The 18,474-nt window shown below is 49.3% G+C and overlaps 1 protein-coding gene across 1 annotated transcript in view; it reads right to left on the bottom strand.

The window, feature by feature from the left end:
* Window positions 1–2,031: 2,031 nt before the first annotated feature.
* Window positions 2,032–18,474, bottom strand: part of LOC145358979 (1-phosphatidylinositol 4,5-bisphosphate phosphodiesterase delta-3-like) — an 83,634-nt gene continuing 67,191 nt past the window's right edge. The window contains exons 12-15 of the mRNA XM_080213337.1: window positions 15,164–15,342; window positions 10,989–11,124; window positions 5,074–5,223; window positions 2,032–3,070 (exon numbers count right to left, since the gene is read on the bottom strand). Of these exons, the coding sequence (XP_080069463.1) occupies window positions 2,982–3,070; window positions 5,074–5,223; window positions 10,989–11,124; window positions 15,164–15,342 (554 nt within the window). The 3' untranslated portion in view covers window positions 2,032–2,981. The remainder of the gene's footprint in view (window positions 3,071–5,073; window positions 5,224–10,988; window positions 11,125–15,163; window positions 15,343–18,474) is intronic.

Below are 18,474 nucleotides of genomic sequence, written 5' to 3'. Positions count from 1 at the left end.
TCCTTGCGTAAGTACGGCGCCCAAAACTGCACACAGTACTCCAGCTGCGGCCTCACCAATGCCCTATACAGCTGCAGCAAGACCTCCCTACTTTTATATTCAATCCCCCTCGCTATGAAGTGTTACATCAATGAGAGATATCAAGCAGTTATCATTCTTATTAATAATTTTTTCTATAAAGTAAAATGCTTGACATTCCAGGGCTGTCACACAATCCATCATTGCTTGTATTATACAGATTAAAATCAATCTTGTTTTAATGAATGTCTTTTCTCCCCTCAACTCATTCCTTTAATCTTCATCTGTGTTCTGTCTTTTCTTTGCATTTCTCCTCTGCCTCTCCGCTGGGCACGATGCCACAGCACATTCCCACCCACCAGTACTTTGACAATGCTTCAAGAATAATCTGTGATATTTGACCATTGGAGATGATCGCAAACGAACACTTTCCTGACACCCACACAAACTGCAACCAGCTAACCCAGACAAAACCGCCAACATTTGCCCAGCGGGTCAGTGAGGCAGCTCAAGCCTCTGGAGGAAGCTCCAGTTCTCTATCCAAGTATCAGGAGTTAACGCCCCAAGGAACATTCAAGATAGACAAAATTGTGCTCTCATTAGAGAAGAGATATTGAGGAAATCTAGTTGGGAGTTATGTTAGCTAAGGAAATCAACTGGCAAAATTGTTCCCTGTAACAAACAATTCAAATCCCATGGGACACTGATTCAAATGAGGAAATTAGGAGTAAGAAGGGAAGGCAAAAAAAGTTGTTTGACATACAATATACAAAGGGACATAGAGAGTAAGATTTGAAGAGAAGGTGGATTGGTGGGATTGAGGGATATGGTGATCTGTGGGATTGAGATGCACGGTAGCACAGTGGGTTAGCACTGCTGCTTCAGGGCTCCAGGGTCCTGGGTTCGATTCCCGGCTCGGGTCACTGTGTGGAGTTTGCACATTCTCCTCGTGCCTGCGTGGGTTTCCTCCGGGTATTCCGGTTTCTTCCCACAGTCCAAAGATGTGTGGGTTAGGTTGTTTGGCCATGCTAAGAAATTGCCCCTTAGTGTCTAGGGATGTGTAGGTTAGAGGGATTAGTGGGTATAATATGTAGGGATATGGGGGTAGGGCCTGGGTGGGATTGCAGTCGGTGCAGACTTGATGGGCCAAAGGGCCTCTTTCTGCACTGCAGTGTTCTATGATTGAGGAAATAGTGAATCGGTGGGATCTTGGGCCAAACAGGGAGAATCGGCATGGATTGGTAAAGGGTCAGCCGTGCCTGATGAATCTGACTGGAAAGGTGTCGATAGCAGTGAAGAGGGGAATGTTTGTGGATGAACTTGGCAGAAGGCACATGATAAAGTCCCTCATAAGAGCTAAAGTTGATGCTCATAAGATTGAAGATAATGTACTGGCCCGGTTAGGAAATTGGCGGAGTTGTAGGAGACAGAGACTAGGCATAATGGATAGATACTCAAATAGGCAGAATATGGCTCGTGATGTGTTGCAAGGGCTTCAGTTATTCACTATATTTAATAGCAACTTAGACGATGAAAAAGAAAATCACATATCCAAGTTTGCCAATGGCACAAAGGTGGCTGGCATTGTGAGCAGTGTAGATGGAAGGATAAAATTCCAAAGAGATCTTGATAGATTAAATAAATGGATTTCAATGTAGACATTCATTTGGACCAAAAAAAGATCAAATGAGGGACTTTCTAAATGGAGAAAAGCTAGAAACAGTAGATGTTCAAAGAGGCTTGGGCAGGTCCCTATACACGGAGCACCAAAATGTCAGGACGAGCTACGGAAAATAATCCAAACAGCAAATAAAAATGTTGGCTTTTCTATCTAGAGAAAACAAGGGGATAGACGACAGAAATCCCTGGTTGGGTCACACTGGGAGTTACTGTGAACAGTTCTGGGCACCTCATCTTAGAAAGGGTAGATTGGCTTTTGGGGGAGGGGGAGGGGGTGGGGGGGATAGGAGGTGGCTGGGGGGGTGGAGGGAAGGGGGCGGTGGTGGTGGAGAACTGATTCAACGGAATAACATTGAGACTGCAAAGGGGAAATCCAAGAGGAGTGATGATGAAAATTAGGGTTAGATTCCTTGGAACTTATAAAGTGAAAAGGGGGATTTGATTGAAGTTTGAAAGATATTAAGACATGGGAATTACAGATAAACTATTTCTGCTGGCTGGAGTGTCTAGGATTAGGGAACATAGCTTAAACAATAAAAGCCAAGTCTGGACAGGAAATTGGGAAATATCCATAAACACACACACACAGGCTCGTAGAGATCTGGAATTCTGTTCCCAAACTAGCATTTAAAGCAAGCTCAATACTTAATTTTAAATTTGAGATCAGTAGATTTTTGTTAACCGAACATACTAAGGCTAGGGTCAAACCAGCATCAGCCACTGAATAGCTTGAGGGACTAGATGGCCTTCTCTTATTCCATTTTCCCTCTGCATTTCGCATTCTTCCCTCTGCTCCGTAATCACGGCAATGACCTCCACCGTTTGGTGGTTAAGGATTTTGCTATTGATTCCTTTTGGCCCAACCTGGAAACATACCATCCAGCGCCCTCCCTAACCCTTCTCATTGCGATGCTCGGTAAAACACTAAAGGTGTTACACAAATCCTGAACAAAAGACACAAACGTTATTGTAGAAAATCAGGAGAGTTTTCAAGCTCTGCATCATGGATGGAAAAATAACTCTGTAAAAATACACTACTCAATATTCTAATCTGGCATTGTACTCTGAAGTTAAAACATGGAACGCGTCATGTTGCTCTTTTCAAATATCACTGTCCACAGAGTCCATTGATCGGAAGGCAAAACATTCATTTCAGTTTCAGTCTTCAGCCGCACTCCCCGCTGACTCGCTGCGCTTGGCACGGCACAGGGGGGACAGAGTGGATCTCAGTTATGGTTCACGTCACGCAGTCAGAGTGAGAGTGGCTCTCCGCTCACTCCTCACTATACACTCTTAATCTTCACCTGGATAAAGAGAGTTGCCGGTGAGAGGGAGGCAGCATCTTTGGACAGCAAGTGGACATGTCGATAGCCTGCGGATACAAAAAGAAACATAAGTTGAACAGGCCACACGGGGTAGGGGATGGTGGGGGGGAAAGGTGCAGGACATGTGCCTGGATGTTGCATGAAGTCACTCCACAAGGCCCACTTTCCTGTCAAAGTGTCATTAGTGTCACACACCATCAGTGTCATGTGAGTGTACCTTTAAGAAAGTTTCCTTTTTAAAAAAATCATTCAGTTTACAGCTTCAGCGATGTCATTGGGGGTGAATCTAAGCTGTAGCAGTCAGGTGATAGGGTTTTCTCTCCTTGGGGCTTTTAATTTCATTTTGGGCACTGTGGTTTGGAAATAGTTTAGCAGCAATCTACGAAATAGTCTCCCTCTCTCTTCCTGTTCTTCTCTTAAAGAAGCTGTGTTTTGGGAAACAGATTTGACTACAACCTCTTCTGTGTTTCTTCACAAGGAATTTCCTGCATTCAACACAGGAGGTGGAATTCCTGTAACAAGTGGGCATTAACCTATTCTGTATTGTGTTTATTTGGAGGGTTGTGTGTATTGGATGTTGCCTTTTGATTGGAACACATTAGAGATATTCCTTAAGAATTATATTGTGGTTGTGTTTCTTGTTTTTAATTGTTAAAAGTTCTCGCTAATTATTTTATTATACCTGTCAGCAATATTCTTAATTAAACTTTGTTTTTGATAAAAGCTCCTTGTGGGTAGTTGAATCACACCTGAAGTGAAACCTCTCACGCTCGTTCTAGCCAAATTCAATGTAAAATGGTACAGGTCAGGCAAGCTTCATAGAACACCTTAACGTATCAGACCTGACTTGTAACAATCAGCCGCGTGTAAAAATGAAGATAAGGCTGTTAAATTGAGTGCCAAATGGGGAGGGCAGTGCCGGGGGGGAGGGACAGTGCCGGGGGAAGGGGCAGCGTCAAAGGGGGGAGGGGCAGCGTCAAAGGGGGGAGGGGCAGCGTCAAAGGGGGGAATGTCAGAGGGGGAGGGGCAGTGTCAGAGGGGGAGGGGCAGTGTCAGAGGGGGAGGGGCAGTGTCAGAGGGGGGAGGGGCAGTGTCAGAGGGGGGAGGGGCAGTGTCAGAGGGGGAGGGGCAGCGTCAGAGGGGGGAGGGGCAGCGTCAGAGGGGGGAGGGGCAGCGTCAGAGGGGGGAGGGGCAGCGTCAGAGGGGGGAGGGGCAGCGTCAGAGGGGGGAATGTCAGAGGGGGAGGCGCATGCCAGAGGTGGAGGGGCAATGTCAGAGAGGGCAGTATCAGAGTGGGAGGGGCAGTGTCAGAGGGGAAGGGGCAGTGTCAGAGTGGGGAGGAGCAGTGCTGTCCCCGAGGCAGTGTCAGAGGGGGGAGGGGCAGTGTCGGGGGGGAGGGGCAGTGTCGGGGGGGGAGGGGCAGTGTCGGGGTGGGGGGGGGCAGTGTCGGGGGGGAGGGGCAGTGTCAGAGTAGGGGAGGGGCAGTGTTGGGGGGAGGGGCAGTGTTGGGGGGAGGGGCAGTGTCAGGGGGGAGGGGCAGTGTTGGGGGGAGGGGCAGTGTCAGAGTGGGGAGGGGCAGTGTTGGGGGGAGGGGCAGTGTCAGAGGGGGGAGGGGCAGTGTCAGAGTGGGGAGGGGCAATGTTGGGGGGAGGGGCAGTGTCAGAGGGGGGAGGGGCAGTGTCAGAGTGGGGAGGGGCAGTGTTGGGGGGAGGGGCAGTGTCAGGGGGGAGGGGCAGTGTTGGGGGGCAGGGGCAGTGTCAGAGTGGGGAGGGGCAGTGTCGGGGTGGGGGAGGGGCAGTGTCGGGGTGGGGGAGGGGCAGTGTCGGGGTGGGGGAGGGGCAGTGTCGGGGTGGGGGAGGGGCAGTGTTGGGGGGGGAGGGGCAGTGTTGGGGTGGGGGAGGGGCAGTGTTGGGGGGGGAGGGGCAGTGTCAGAGGGGGAGAGGCAGTGTCGGGGGGGAGAGGCAGTGTCAGAGTGGGGAGGGGCAGTGTTGGGGGGAGGGGCAGTGTTGTTCCCGAGGCAGTGTTGGGCTGAGGGTAAGTTGATGATTACCTTCTTTCATGCTGGTGAAGGGGAGTGTGAACTGCCCGATGAAGTCATTGCTGGTGGTCGAATCGTGATCTTCAACCACAAAGCGGACAAGAGCCAGCTCGGGAACGCTGAGTGTAAATCGAAGCACCTCATTCCACGCTGGATTAAATCCTGCAATCCCACAAAAATATACACAAACTGTGAAGCCGAGTTGCAGCAACCAATCATACAGCGAGATTCTGAAATAACTACGGAATTCTTTTCCTTTACACGGAAACCCTCCCATTTTATGGTGGAGGGTAATTATACAGTCACGTTTAATTGAGGCTTTGAAAGACGGCGACTGAGGGGGGATCTAATAGAGGTATATAAGATTATGAAGGGTATAGATAAAGTAAACAGAGGTAAGCTATTTCCTATGTTAGAGACACACAGTACAAGGGGCCACGGGCTTAGGGTGAAGGGGGAGAGAGGTATAACACAGATATTAGAGGGAGGTTTTTCACACAGAGGGTAGTGGGGGTATGGAATGCTCTGCCAAGTAAGGTGGTGGAGGCAAACACGCTGGAGTTGTTTAAGAGTAACTTAGACAGGCACATGACTGGGTTGGAGTTGGGTGGATATAGGAGAACCTTTTAAATAAGGGTCATTAGCATTGGGGAGTCCCTGGTAAGCTAAATGGGTATGGTACAATAATAATTTTTTTTTTCCTTTTCATTCACAGGTTTTAAGTCGGTCCGCCTTGTGTCCAACGAGGGGCATACACGCAACGGGTCGTACTGGGGCTGCTCTTGGTTGTTCGAGATTGGCCTACTGCTTCATGTCGTTAGTGTGTGCCTAAACTGGACAAGATACTGGGCAAGGCGACAGCTCAGTGACTATCACTGATTGCTGTGCAGACACATGGATTTGGGCCGGTGTCTGTGGGGAGTTTGCGCATTCTCCCCGTGCTTGCGTGGGTTTTCTCCGGGTGCTCCGGTTTCCTCCCACACCCCAAAGATGTGCTGTTAGGCTGATTGGCAGGAATAAATTGTCCCTAAATCAGTTTCCCTCAATCTGGATGGCCATAAAACATTAGACAGGGGTCGTGGGTGGAGAGGGGGACTGGTGGTGTTGAGATGGCGGCGCGGGATCGTTGGGCCGAAGGGCCTGTTTCCCGGGCTGATTTTGTTCTTTAGGCCGTTTTTTATTCATGTGCGAGATGTGGGTATCACTGGCTAGACCAGCATTCATTGCCCATCCCTAATTACCCCATGAGCTGGTGGCGGGAGCTGCCTTGAGTCACTGCAGTCCATGTGGTGTAGGTACAACCACACTGCTGTTAGGGAGGGTATTCCAGGATTTTGACCCAGCGAAAGTGAAGGAATGGCCGAGTCAGGGTGGTGAGTGACTCAGAGGAGCACATCCACATGGTGGTGTTCAGGGGTATCTGCTGCTCTTGTCCTTCTAGATGGTGGTGGATGGATGTGGGCCTTGCTGGTTGGGTAATATTTATCACCCATCCCTAGCTGCCCTACCCAGAGAAGATATTTAAGAGTCAACCACATTGCCAAAATATCTGAAGCCACATGTGTTGATCCACCATAAGGAACTTCTTAGCTCATAAAATCCCGACAGTGCAGAAAGAGGCCATTTGGCCCATCGGTTTTGCATCTATCACAAACCCTCCCAGTCCCCACCTCCATAACCCCACTGATGTACGCTGCTAACCCCCTGACACTGAAGGGCAATTTCGCACAGCCAATCAACCTAACCTGCACAAGTGTGGGAGGAAACCGGAGTACCCAGAGGAAACTCTCACAGATACAGGGAGAACGTGCAAACTCCACACAGACAGTGACCCAAGGAGGGAATCGAACCACGTCCTTGGCGCTGTGAGGCAGTAGTGCTAACCCGCTGTGCTAAGTAAGCAATAAATAAAACAAGACTTACTCCAATTTATAAATCAAAGAAAAATATTGAATAAAGAAACTTCATTACTCCAACACTTGATGCCTCACCTTGGGCCATTCCAAGCTCCCACAAACCTCAGCAGCTTTTTACTTGTATTGAGTCAGCAGGTCAGCTGACCACCGCGTCATTTTGTCATTGGTTGCATAATTTACTGGGTCAGCTGACCCTTACAGCATGTTACCATTGGTCACACTATAACAGATCCAATTATTTCATTGGTTACATTCTAACAACATGTAGGTCACCAGATTTCCTTCCATTACGGACATTAGTGAATCAGATGGGGTTTGTAACAATCCACAATGGTTTCATGGTCATCATTAGACTTTTAGTTCCATTTTTTTAATGGAGTTCAAATTTCATCATCTGTCACAATGAGGTTTGAACCTGGGTCCCCACAACATTACGCTGGTTCTCTGGATTGCTAGACTAGTGACAATACCACTACGCTACCTAGCTGGTCCAGTTCAGTTTTTGGTAAATGGTAACCTCCAGGATATTGATAGTGAGGGAATGAGCGATGAGAATGTCATTGAATGTCAAGGGGCGATGGTTAGAATCTCTTTTGTCGAGGATGGTCATTGCCTGGCACTTGTGTGGCATAAATGTTACTTGTCACCTGCCACCAGTCCAAGTCTGGATATTGTCCAAATCTTGTTGCATTTGGACACGAACTGCTTCAGTATCTGAGGAGTCACAAGTGGTGCTGAACATTGAGCAATTATCGATGGACACCCGCACTTTGAACCTTACAACGGAGGGAAGGTGATTGATGAAGCAGCTGAAGATAGTTGGGCCGTGGACACTACCCTGAGGGATGTCCTGGAGTTGAGATGATTGACCTCTAACCACCACAACCACCAAGCATCAAACTCAGGTGCTAAAGGACGGTGTGGCCCCCGCAGATACAATCCTGGAGTGTGGTAGTGTGGCTCCTTTAAGGGAGCACTCCCTGAGGGCCATGTGATCAGGCTGGAACCTACGGAGTGTATGGAAGCTGAGCCAATCGGGAGCAGGAACGCTTACCCCGGGTCAGGGAGGATCCTCAGCTGGAGCCAGGGAAGAGCGCAGTTAAATTTGTCTGACTCTTCCATTGTAAATATTTATTATTGATGGCAATAAACCCCTTGTAACTTTGAACCACTTATTACACTGGCGATGAGGAAAAACTTTCAAAGCCGTTGTGATTGTAGTGTGCACCTAAGGCGAGGAGACTGGAGCATTGAAAATATAAAGATGAAAGGACACACGTTGTAATGCCTTTGATTGGAAAGATGGAACCATTGACCCCGAAGTGGAAAACTGGGATATTGAAAGTTGGTTCAACTTTGTAACAAATGAAAACAAGTGAAGAAAAGCGACAGGTTATTCTGTTCCCTGTCTGTATCCCACAGGCCCACAGCTTAGTGAGAAGCTTAACATCACCTGATTCTCCAGGCACAAGGAGAAGGGGGGGGAGTGGGCGGAGGGGGCCAAGAAAATTCTAAGTCCAGAACGAGCGTGAAACTGGGAGAGTTTCAGACCCATTTTTCAGCAAGGTCACAGTCAAATCTTACTCTGTGCAATAACAAAACCTTGATATGATTCTCGCCAGCAGATAGACTGGGCTAAATTGCCTAAAAGCCGGCTGATGGCAGCAGAGGGCACCATTGCTTGTGTGCAGGTTTGAGAGGACAGAGACCTGTCCGTGTTTCTGCTGCTATCAGCCAGCCTCTGTGGCCCAGCTCCCACTGACCACCCCCCCACTACTGTTCACAACACCACCCCCCGCCTGAAACGATCATGTTTCACTGTGCTCCCCCCCACCCCCCCCCACCCCACACTACACTTCCCCCCCCCCCCAATACTGGGAGACAGTTTCAGGCTTTGTGGTCCAATTGAGGGGGTTAGCAGAGCACTGCAAAATTGGCCCAGCCTTAGAAGAAATGTTAAGGGACTGTTTAGCCTGTGGCACAAACAGCCTCATCACATAAACAAAGTTACTGGTTAGAAAACGAGACCCAGTGTTATCAAAAGATGAGAAGATGGTGATGCAAGTGTGGCGATACAAGTCAGAGCTGTTTAAACCCAACCGACACAGAAGGACGGAGACAATGTGTGAAGGTGGTGTGTTGTTGTGGGAGAGGGACTAAGGTTATAGTCCCACTCCAAAGGATATTGATTTTTAATACAGGAACTGCACAACTCACAAAGCAGGAAGAAAGCACTAGCCAGAAGTTGTTGGCTAGGCGTTGATAAAGAAACTGAAAGGATGGTCAGTGAATGCCCAGTTGTGAAGCCCAACAGGTCTCTGTGCTGTTGGCTAAGATGCTTCCTTGGGAGTGGCCAGGAAGGCTCTGGGCAAGAATATTTATCGACTTTGCAGGACCATTTATAGACCACAGAATGGCCACAGCCCCCACTGGGCTAAATGTTATCACTTACAGTGGAGGAGTTTCAAAAATTTGTCAAATCAAATGGTATTCACCATGTTCAGTCAGCCCCTTACCACCCAGCGTGGGTTAGCAGAACAAGCTGTACAAACGTTTAAATTATTGACCAAGAAACAAGCCAATAGGCCCCGATCTGTACCTATAACCAGCTTCTTGTCGCAAACACCACACTAAACGTGACCACAGGGGTCACGCCATCCGAGCTGCTAGTGGGATGCTGCTTACGGACACGGTTAGATATGATATTCCCAGATTTGGTTGGGGGAGGAGGTTGGAGGCTAGACGAGCCTCTCATAACAAGGGAGAATTTTCCAAGTCGAGGATTTAGTTCGGGTCAGAAACTTTGCAGCAGGTCTGCCATGAGAACAGAACCGGTATCGTAGAGAAACAGGGGTGTCGCATCAGGAAATATGTAAACTGCCTCAGGAGGAGAGCTGGGCCTGATACAGGGGGTCTACAGGCCACCCCTGCAGATTACCAGGATTGAGTTTACCAGGATTGGCTCCGGGGATGCTGGTTGTAAACGTGGATCCAGGGCAGCAAGTGGTTTCTATAACTGAGAGAGCAGCGACAGAGGAGGATCCCAACCCCAGACTGATGAGTTTGTCTTTTGCCTGGGCCTGAAGGTGTTCTTCACTCCCAGAAGGGCCGAGCAGAGAACTGAGATATTCCACCAGGATTTGGAAGTCTGCGGATCGACTGAACTTTGGAAGAGTTTCCCTGGGGATTTTCCTGATGTCTTTGGCAATGTGCTGCCTGTGCTAATGTTCTTCTTGCTTCCTCCATTGGTACATTCAGGAGTTTGGCGGGGAGATGCTGGGGAGGTGGTGGGGGGGGGGGGGGTAGTGTGGTAGCGAGACCCCTTTAAGGGGGCGTTCCCTCTGGACCATATGGTCAGATGGGACCCTGTGGAGTGTTGAGGAGGGAAGCCGAGCCGATCAGGGTGTGAGGGTTCACATCCTGGGTGGGCTGGATCCTCAGTCGGAGCAGAGTTAATTCTGTCTGACACTTGGTTGTAAATAACTAATTCTCGTTGGCAATAAACCTTTGTTACTTTGTGCCACATCAACTCACCCTCAATCTATTAGATGGGGACAATGTTACAGAAATGCATTGCCAGATCCTCAAACCTTTTTTTTTACATGTACCACTGGCTATGGCTCATCAGCTACCTGGAGACGGACAAAATAACCACAACATTGTAGGAATCCTTGGACGCACCACTGACAGTATAGCTGCCATCAAACTGCATGGCGGTTAGCACTGCTGCCTCACAGCACCAGGGACCCGGGTTCAATTCCTGACTTGGCTCACTGTCTGTGTGGATTTAGCACATTCTCCCCGTGTCTGCGTGGGTTTCCTCCAGGTGCTCCAGTTTCCTCCCACAGTCTGAAAGACGTGCTGGTTAGGGGCAAAGGCTAAATTCTCCCTCAGTGTACCCGAACAGGCGCCAGAGAGTGGTGACCAGGGGATTTTCACAGTACTTCATTGCAGTGTTAATGTAAACCTATTTGTGACTAATAAACAAATAAAATAAGAATTTAATCTTACCATTGTTTTCAACATGTCCGGTCTTTTGTGTGGCGTTATCATCAGGAACGCCGTGAATCTCCACACGCACCAGCGGATCCACAATGGAATTCTTCTTATTTTTATTCACTTTCGGGAGCTGCTGAGCTGTAATAATCTGAAAAAGGGACATGAGTCTGAGAACGAGAGGGAGCAGTTCACCAAGCCACAGAAACCTGACCCGCCTTTCCCTGAGAAGCAATGACAGCCAACAGGGAGTTCCTTTGGACCTCTCAGCTTGTTGAGATGCGAATGTTAAGATGCTCTAGCTCAATGTCCTGGATTTTCTTAGCTGCCTGCAACTCTGCAGGATCAGGAAGCCAAGTTCATCGCAGGAAGGACTCATTTAGTGAAAGTGACGTGAAACTGACAAGCTGGGGAGCCATTGATACAACGGAACTGAGTAACTCTAGCCTAAGGCAGATAAGACGCTGCTGCTCACAGCATTCCCTCTCTCACGCAGAGGGTTAGCAAGGCTCGATTGCTGATTGTCAGCTCCTTTGAGAGTAGCTAAAGTGGCCCCTCCACCTTCCACCCTACCGAGGGTCAACAGCAGAGGCCCCACTATCGCTCCAGCAGCAGCCAGGGCTACCTTTCCTCAGTCATGTACCACTCCACGGGACAGAGGTGACAGATAAAAAAGGTCAAACTGGGACTCAGCAAGATCCCAAAACAGGGTTCAGAGGCAGAGGGTCAGTTCCTTCAACATATGTGAGCACCAATGCCTCAGGACATGCAGACTCTCATGGCAATTTGTTGCTGAGATCTGAACCCACTGGAACAGGAGCTGGGCACTGCTAATATTTTTTTAAAATGCCTGACACTTTTATTACTGTCACAAGTAGGTTTACATTAACACTGCAATGAAGTTACTGTGAAAATCCCCTGGTCGCCACTCTCCGGCGCCTGTTTGGGTTACACTGAGGGAGAATTTAGCATGACCAATGCACCCAACCAGCACACCGTTCATTCAGGCTACGGGAGGAAACCGGAGTACCCAAAGGCCAAGCAGACACGGGGAGAATGTGCAAACTCCACACAGACAGTAACCCAAGCCGGGAACTGAACCTGGATCCCTGGCACTGTGAGGCAGCAGTGCTAACCACTATGCCACCATGCTGCCCTGGCACGGTGGCAAATTGGGAGGAAAGGAGAGGGGGGATGCTCCCTGATTTTTGCTACTTACTGAGTTGTGTGCTCTTTGCAATGAGAGAAAGCAGAGCGGTGTACTCGTACAGAGTGGTGTACCCGTACAGAGCGGTGCGCCCGTACAGAGCGGTGCGCCCGTACAGAGCGGTGCGCCCGTACAGAGCGGTGTACTAAAGAGCGGTGCGCCCATACAGAGCGGTGCGCCCGTACAGAGCGGTGTGCCCGTACAGAGCGGTGCGCCCGTACAGAGCGGTGCGCCCGTACAGAGCGGTGTGCCCGTACAGAGCGGTGCGCCCGTACAGAGCGGTGTACTAAAGAGCGGTGTGCTCGTACAGAGCGGTGTACCCGTACAGAGCGGTGTACTCGTAAAGAACGGTGTACTCCTAAAGACCGGTATACCCGTACAGAGCGGTGTACCCGTACAGAGCGGTGCGCCCGTACAGAGCGGTGTGCCCGTACAGAGCGGTGTGCCCGTACAGAGCGGTGCGCCCGTACAGAGCGGTGTACTAAAGAGCGGTGTGCTCGTACAGAGCGGTGTACCCGTACAGAGCGGTGTACTCGTAAAGAACGGTGTACTCCTAAAGACCGGTATACCCGTACAGAGCGGTGTACCCGTACAGAGCGGTGTACCCGTAAAGAACGGTGTACTCCTAAAGACCGGTATACCCGTACAGAGCGGTGTACCCGTACAGAGCGGTGTACCCGTACAGAGCGGTGTACTCGTACAGAGCGGCGTACCCATACAGAGCGGTGTACTCGTACAGAGCGGTGTACCCGTACAGAACGGTGTACCCGTACAGAACGGTGTACCCGTACAGAGCGGTGCACTCGTACAGAGCGGTGCACTCGTACAGAGCGGTGTACCCGTACAGAGCGGTGTACCCGTACAGAGCGGTGTACCCGTACAGAGCGGTGCACTCGTACAGAACGGTGTACCCGTACAGAGCGGTGTACTCTCAGAGCGGCGTACTTGTAATGGCTTCTGTGTGAAAGAGGAAACTATATCATTTGTTGAGGCATTGGATGGGAGAGGGTATTTGCTGGGGGTGAGTTGGAGTGTTGATGGTCCAGACAGAAATGTACAGAGGTGACTAGAGAGACAGGAATGGGATAATACCGGGTAGAATCTTGTGGAAGTGATGGGGGTCCCACATGCCAGCCGCAGCATCAGCAAGAGACCCAGGTTGCCTCCTTTGGGACATGCCCTCTGAACTATGAGCCAATCAGGCAGTCATGATGTGGGTATGCCGGCGTTGGACTGGCGTAAACACAGTAAAAAGTCTGACAACACCAGGTTTTAGTCCAACCTATTTATTTGATAATATACTCACTAGCTTTCGGGGTTACCCCCTTCGTCAGGTGAATGGAGAGTTCTGGCCTCAGACAGAGCATATAAAGCACAGACAGTTTAGAGATTACTGATTAAAATGCGAATCCTTACACCTAACCTGCTGTTCAAGACCTGAAGTGGCTGATAATGTGAGTGGAAGGAGCACTGATCACAGTTTAAAGAGATGTGTATTGTCTCCAGACAGTACAGTAAGTGAGGTTTTGCAAACCCAGGCAAGTCATGGGGGTTACAGATAGTGCGACATGAACCCAAGATCCCTGTTGAGACCGTCCTCATGTGTGCGGAACTTGGCAGTACAGGGGCTAGCAGCAGGCCTTTCCCTGGGATCAGGGACAAACAGCATCTGGAAGCTCTTTTTCTCAGCAATACCCCAAGGAAGGTAACTTCTGCAAAGACATCCAATGGAGGCCAATGGTCTTGAGCTCTTTAATAAGGTAATGGGAGATCAGAAGTGGGGAGTGTTGTATCATTTGGAACTCCTCAGATTCTGCATTACCATCACTGAATCTCCCACTTCCAACATCCTGGGGGGGTTACCATTGACCAGAAACTGAATTGGATTCACCATATAAATAGTGTGACCACCAGAACAGGTCAGAGGCTGGGAATCCTGCAGTGAGTAACTCACCTCCTGATTTCCCCAAAGTCTCTGCACTATCTACAAGACACAAGTCAGGAAGTGTGATGGAATTGTCTCTACCTGTGTGGGTGAGTGCAGCTCCAACAACACTCAAAAATCTCAACATCATCCAGGACTTGTTATAATCTGGATTATACTTTGCCCTGTCTAAATATCTTAATGTTAGTAAAAATTACATTAATTTTTTGTTATATTCTAACTGAGTTCTGAAATAAAATTTGATTTGATAAAAGCTTCCTCATAAGTCACTGGAACCTGGAGTGAAACACCGTGACCAGGATTCTCCCAAGTAAGTTGTAAGTGTCAAATTTGCGTAAAAATTGGAATAAGTCCCAATTTCAGTTTCAAAATGAATCTCCCACACTCTGTGCATCACACAGTGCCTCAGCGTGAATCACACTGAGAAACAGTGGCACTATTCCTGCTGGAGAGACCGGCAGCATAATGCTGAGTGAGCCATTGCGCACGCGCCGATCTATCAGTGTCCCGATCGCTGGCCAGGCCTGCAATGCTGGCTTGCAGAGCCACCCCCCCCCAACCCCCTATTGCTAGGCATTGGGACCTCTCTGGGCCAGCACCAAGCTGCCCACCCATCCACCCTTGACACCGATCCCCCCCCCCTCTAAGCCTGATGGCCAGCCCCAATCATTGTCCACACTCTCCCTGTCACTGATCCCAGTGCAGAGTGGCAGTGGGGCCTTGCCCTCTCTGGTCCCACTTGCTTGGTACTGCCTATGCCCAGTAGGCAGTGTCAAGGTGCCCCCTGGCATTGCCACTTTGCCCCTTGGGCAGTGCCAGGAGGACAGGCTGAACTGCCAAGCTGGCAATGCCAGCAACACCAAACATCCTGGGGGGGGGGGGGGGGGGGGGGCTCCAAGAACCCCTCTTCACTCTTGTTGGGGTGTGGGTTGAGGGGGGCGGGAGCTCATCTGCGTTCAATTTTATTCGTGATTTTCACTTGTCCCAAACACACACAAAGTCCCGGGTTTAAGAAAATTAATGTTGAAATAAGCTTACAATGATGGTCAGCTGCTTCCTGTCAAGACCTGCTCCTGACACTGGACACGAAGGGTCAAACTGAATCGACCTGTCCCTCATGAAACTGGGCTTCAGGATGTATCCACAGCGGCCATTCTGCCGGAACTTCCCTTTGTTCAAATCCATCTCCATTCCCGGTTTCTGGAAATTCAGCGCCACTGCAAGAAATAAATACACGTACTGACTCGAAACAGAACTTGAGTATTATTGGAAACAAAAGAGACATGCTGTTGAAGTTTTTCATCTTGCACTCATCAGGACAAATGCAAGAATGTCAAAGTTCAAACAACAATTTACGAAGTGTAAGCAAAGAACGCTGATTGATTGGCAAGTCAGCTCAGAATGGTCGAGGCACTACCACGGAGAATTCACCAAGTCCCCCATAATTTTGTTTACTTCACAGAAGACAATGCCTGGACATTTTCCTTTTGCCTGCAGAGGATACGACCTTATATATGAATATACGCAAATGTAAACGAGCCACACTGTGAGCCCAACTGAGAAGCTTAAATTGGGTGTTACCGTCATTCTTAACACACTCGGCATTGATCAGCAAGTGCTGACCAATCACAGAATTGTGCATAATATTAGAGAGGAGAGCAATCAAACCAGAATTTGGCAGAGTGGTGTCTGACTGAAAATTGACATGTTTCTCTGCTGATCTTTTAACACTGTTTAAAAAATAAAGAGGGTATGCTTGAGGGGCAGGGTCTAAACATGATGGAAAATGCCCCCTTGCCCACCTCGTATGCCTCCGAGGGGGCTCCTTATAACAGGTTCACCTATGGGAGAATCTATTGTAAACCTTGCCAATGTATGAAAATACGCCTGGGGGGAATATATGGCAATGGAAGTTTGTAATTATATTAAAATGAATACCTGGGAGGGGCATGAATCTGATTATGTCACCCCTGCCCCCATCAGACCTCACCCCCTTGGCCCTGTCCCTTGGCACTGCACCATGCCCCACTGATGGGCAGTATCAAGGTGCCCCCTGGGCACTGACACTTGCCCCTTTGGGCAATGCCGAGGGCACGGGCTGGCACTGCCAGGCTGCCAATGCCCGGGGCACCCTCCCAACCACCCGACCCTCTGGGGGTTTGGATTGTCCCCCTCTTTACTCCAGCAGGATTGAGCTCCTAGCTCCCTATTTGTGGGGAGTTACTGTAATTCCCGCTGGAGTGAACCGTTCTGGCAGGGAGGTGGGACGAGGGTGGGATGGGGGGGGGGGTGGGGGGGGGTGGGGGGGGGGGGGGGGGTGGGGGTGCGAGGTGGCCGTGGGGGGAGTGTGGAGAAGATGGAATGCTCGCGAGCCCGGGGAATTCAGCCCCAGGCTGGCTCACAGATGATATCGAAATGACCATGGAAATCCTGGGCTGGGAGACGCTAGCAGGAGCAAACGCACACACAAACCCCACAAACACCCGCTGCGGGAATCTCCTGGCCCACCACGCTAAACAAATAGCACAGCAGGATGGGGGTAATCGACCCCAGCGTGTTGCCTCCTTGTTCAAGGTCAAGGATGTCACCGAGTAGCTACAGAATTCTCGCAAGGGAGACGGTGATCAGACAGATATCCTGACTCATACAAGTATCAATGGCACAGGGCAAAAACAGAAAGGAGGTCCTCATTATAGGGAGCTAAAAAGGGGACTAGTAAACAGGACCTTAAAAGTGGTAATCTCCAGATCATCCCGGTGTCATGCACTAGTGAGTGCAGCCCAGGAGGTTCGAGCAGGAGACTGAGATGGGAGGGTTTGGATTTCTGGGATACTGGGACCAGATCTGGGAGGGATGAGACCTGTACGAGATCATACAGGTTGCACCTTAACAAAAGCTAGGAACACAATGACCTTGCGAGATTGTTTGAAATAAGCTTGGCAGGTGACAGGATGCAGCATTAGAAAAGAGAAACTAGGTAGGCAAAGGATTGGGTGAGACAGATAGCATTAGATTAAGAAATAGTGAGGTATCAGATGGGTTAGAACGAGAGGGAATGTAATGACATCTGAAATAAGCTGAACATAAGAAACAAGCGAAATAAGTTGGTGAGCTATGTGCACAAATGGAATAAACGTTGTGGACGCTGGAATCTGAAACAAAAACAGAAAATGCTGGAAAACCTCAGCAGGTCTGACAGCATCTGCAGACAGAGAATAGAGCCAACGTTTTAAACAAGGATCAAGAGCCTTGGGACGTCCCTGGGAATCTATTGATTCCTACGGACCTTCCAACACATTTTCTGGCTCACTTGTTTTACTTTTGAGCTTCTGGGGATTCCCTTGAATGTTTGTATAAGATGTGCATGTTATTGATGTTTTTCTCTTTTAATCCACAGACGATTCGGTCCACCTTGTTGTCCGCATACACGCGGTGGGTTGTATGAGGGCTGCTCTTGGATGTTTCGAGAGTAGCCTAGTACTTCACGTCGTTAGTGTACGCTTAAACTGGACCAGTTGATGGGCAACATGACAGCTCAGTGACTATCACTGTTTGCTGTGCAGATACATGGATTTGGGCCGGTGTCTGTGGGAGTTTGCACATTCTCCCCGTGCTTGCGTGGGTTTTCTCCGGGTGCTCCGGTTTCCTCCCACACCCCAAAGATGTGCTCCTAGGCTGATTGGTGTAACAAATTGTCCCTAAATTAGTCTCCCCTCAATCTGGTTTCCAATGTGGAGTGCCATAAGCGTAGACAAGGGTCATGGGTGGAAGAGGGGACTCACAATGTTGAAATGGCGGCGTGGGCTTGTTGGGCCGAAGGGCCTGTTTCCCGTGCTGTGTTGTTCTTTGTCTGGATGACCCTTCGTCAGAGATGAAGACAAAGGAAATGGGGCTAGATTTATATTGTTGGGATGGAGGGTGTAACTAACAAAGATATCATAGACAAGGACAAAGGGAATATAACTAGTGATGATAAAGGCTGAGAATGGTGCTGATAGCGGCCACTGCGAGATTAGAATGTGTAAACAGCAGAACAAAAGGTGCAGAGTGTCAAAGGGCAACCTGAGCAATGTGGCAGATAGGCCGAGTGAGGTGGGCGACGAGGGGTGGGCATCGGACGGGGAGGAAACAAGATGGAAAGCGAGATTTTTAAGCAGTGAACAAATGAAACAATGGAAGAAATGAAAATTAAAAACAAAATAAAATGAAAATAAATAAATAAGATAAAAGGAGATAAAATGAAATAAATGGAGATGGAGTGGGGTGGAGGGGAGAGTTGATGCTCTGAAGTTGTTGAACTCAATGTTCAGTCCGGAAAGTGCCCAGTTGGAAGGTGTGGTGCTGTTCCT

Source organism: Carcharhinus amblyrhynchos, chromosome 27 (genome assembly GCF_965287045.1).
Source record: "Carcharhinus amblyrhynchos chromosome 27, sCarAmb.v2.hapA, whole genome shotgun sequence".
In the NCBI taxonomy this organism is placed as follows: Eukaryota; Metazoa; Chordata; class Chondrichthyes; order Carcharhiniformes; family Carcharhinidae; genus Carcharhinus; species Carcharhinus amblyrhynchos.
This window is presented reverse-complemented; position numbering and strand designations above follow the sequence as displayed.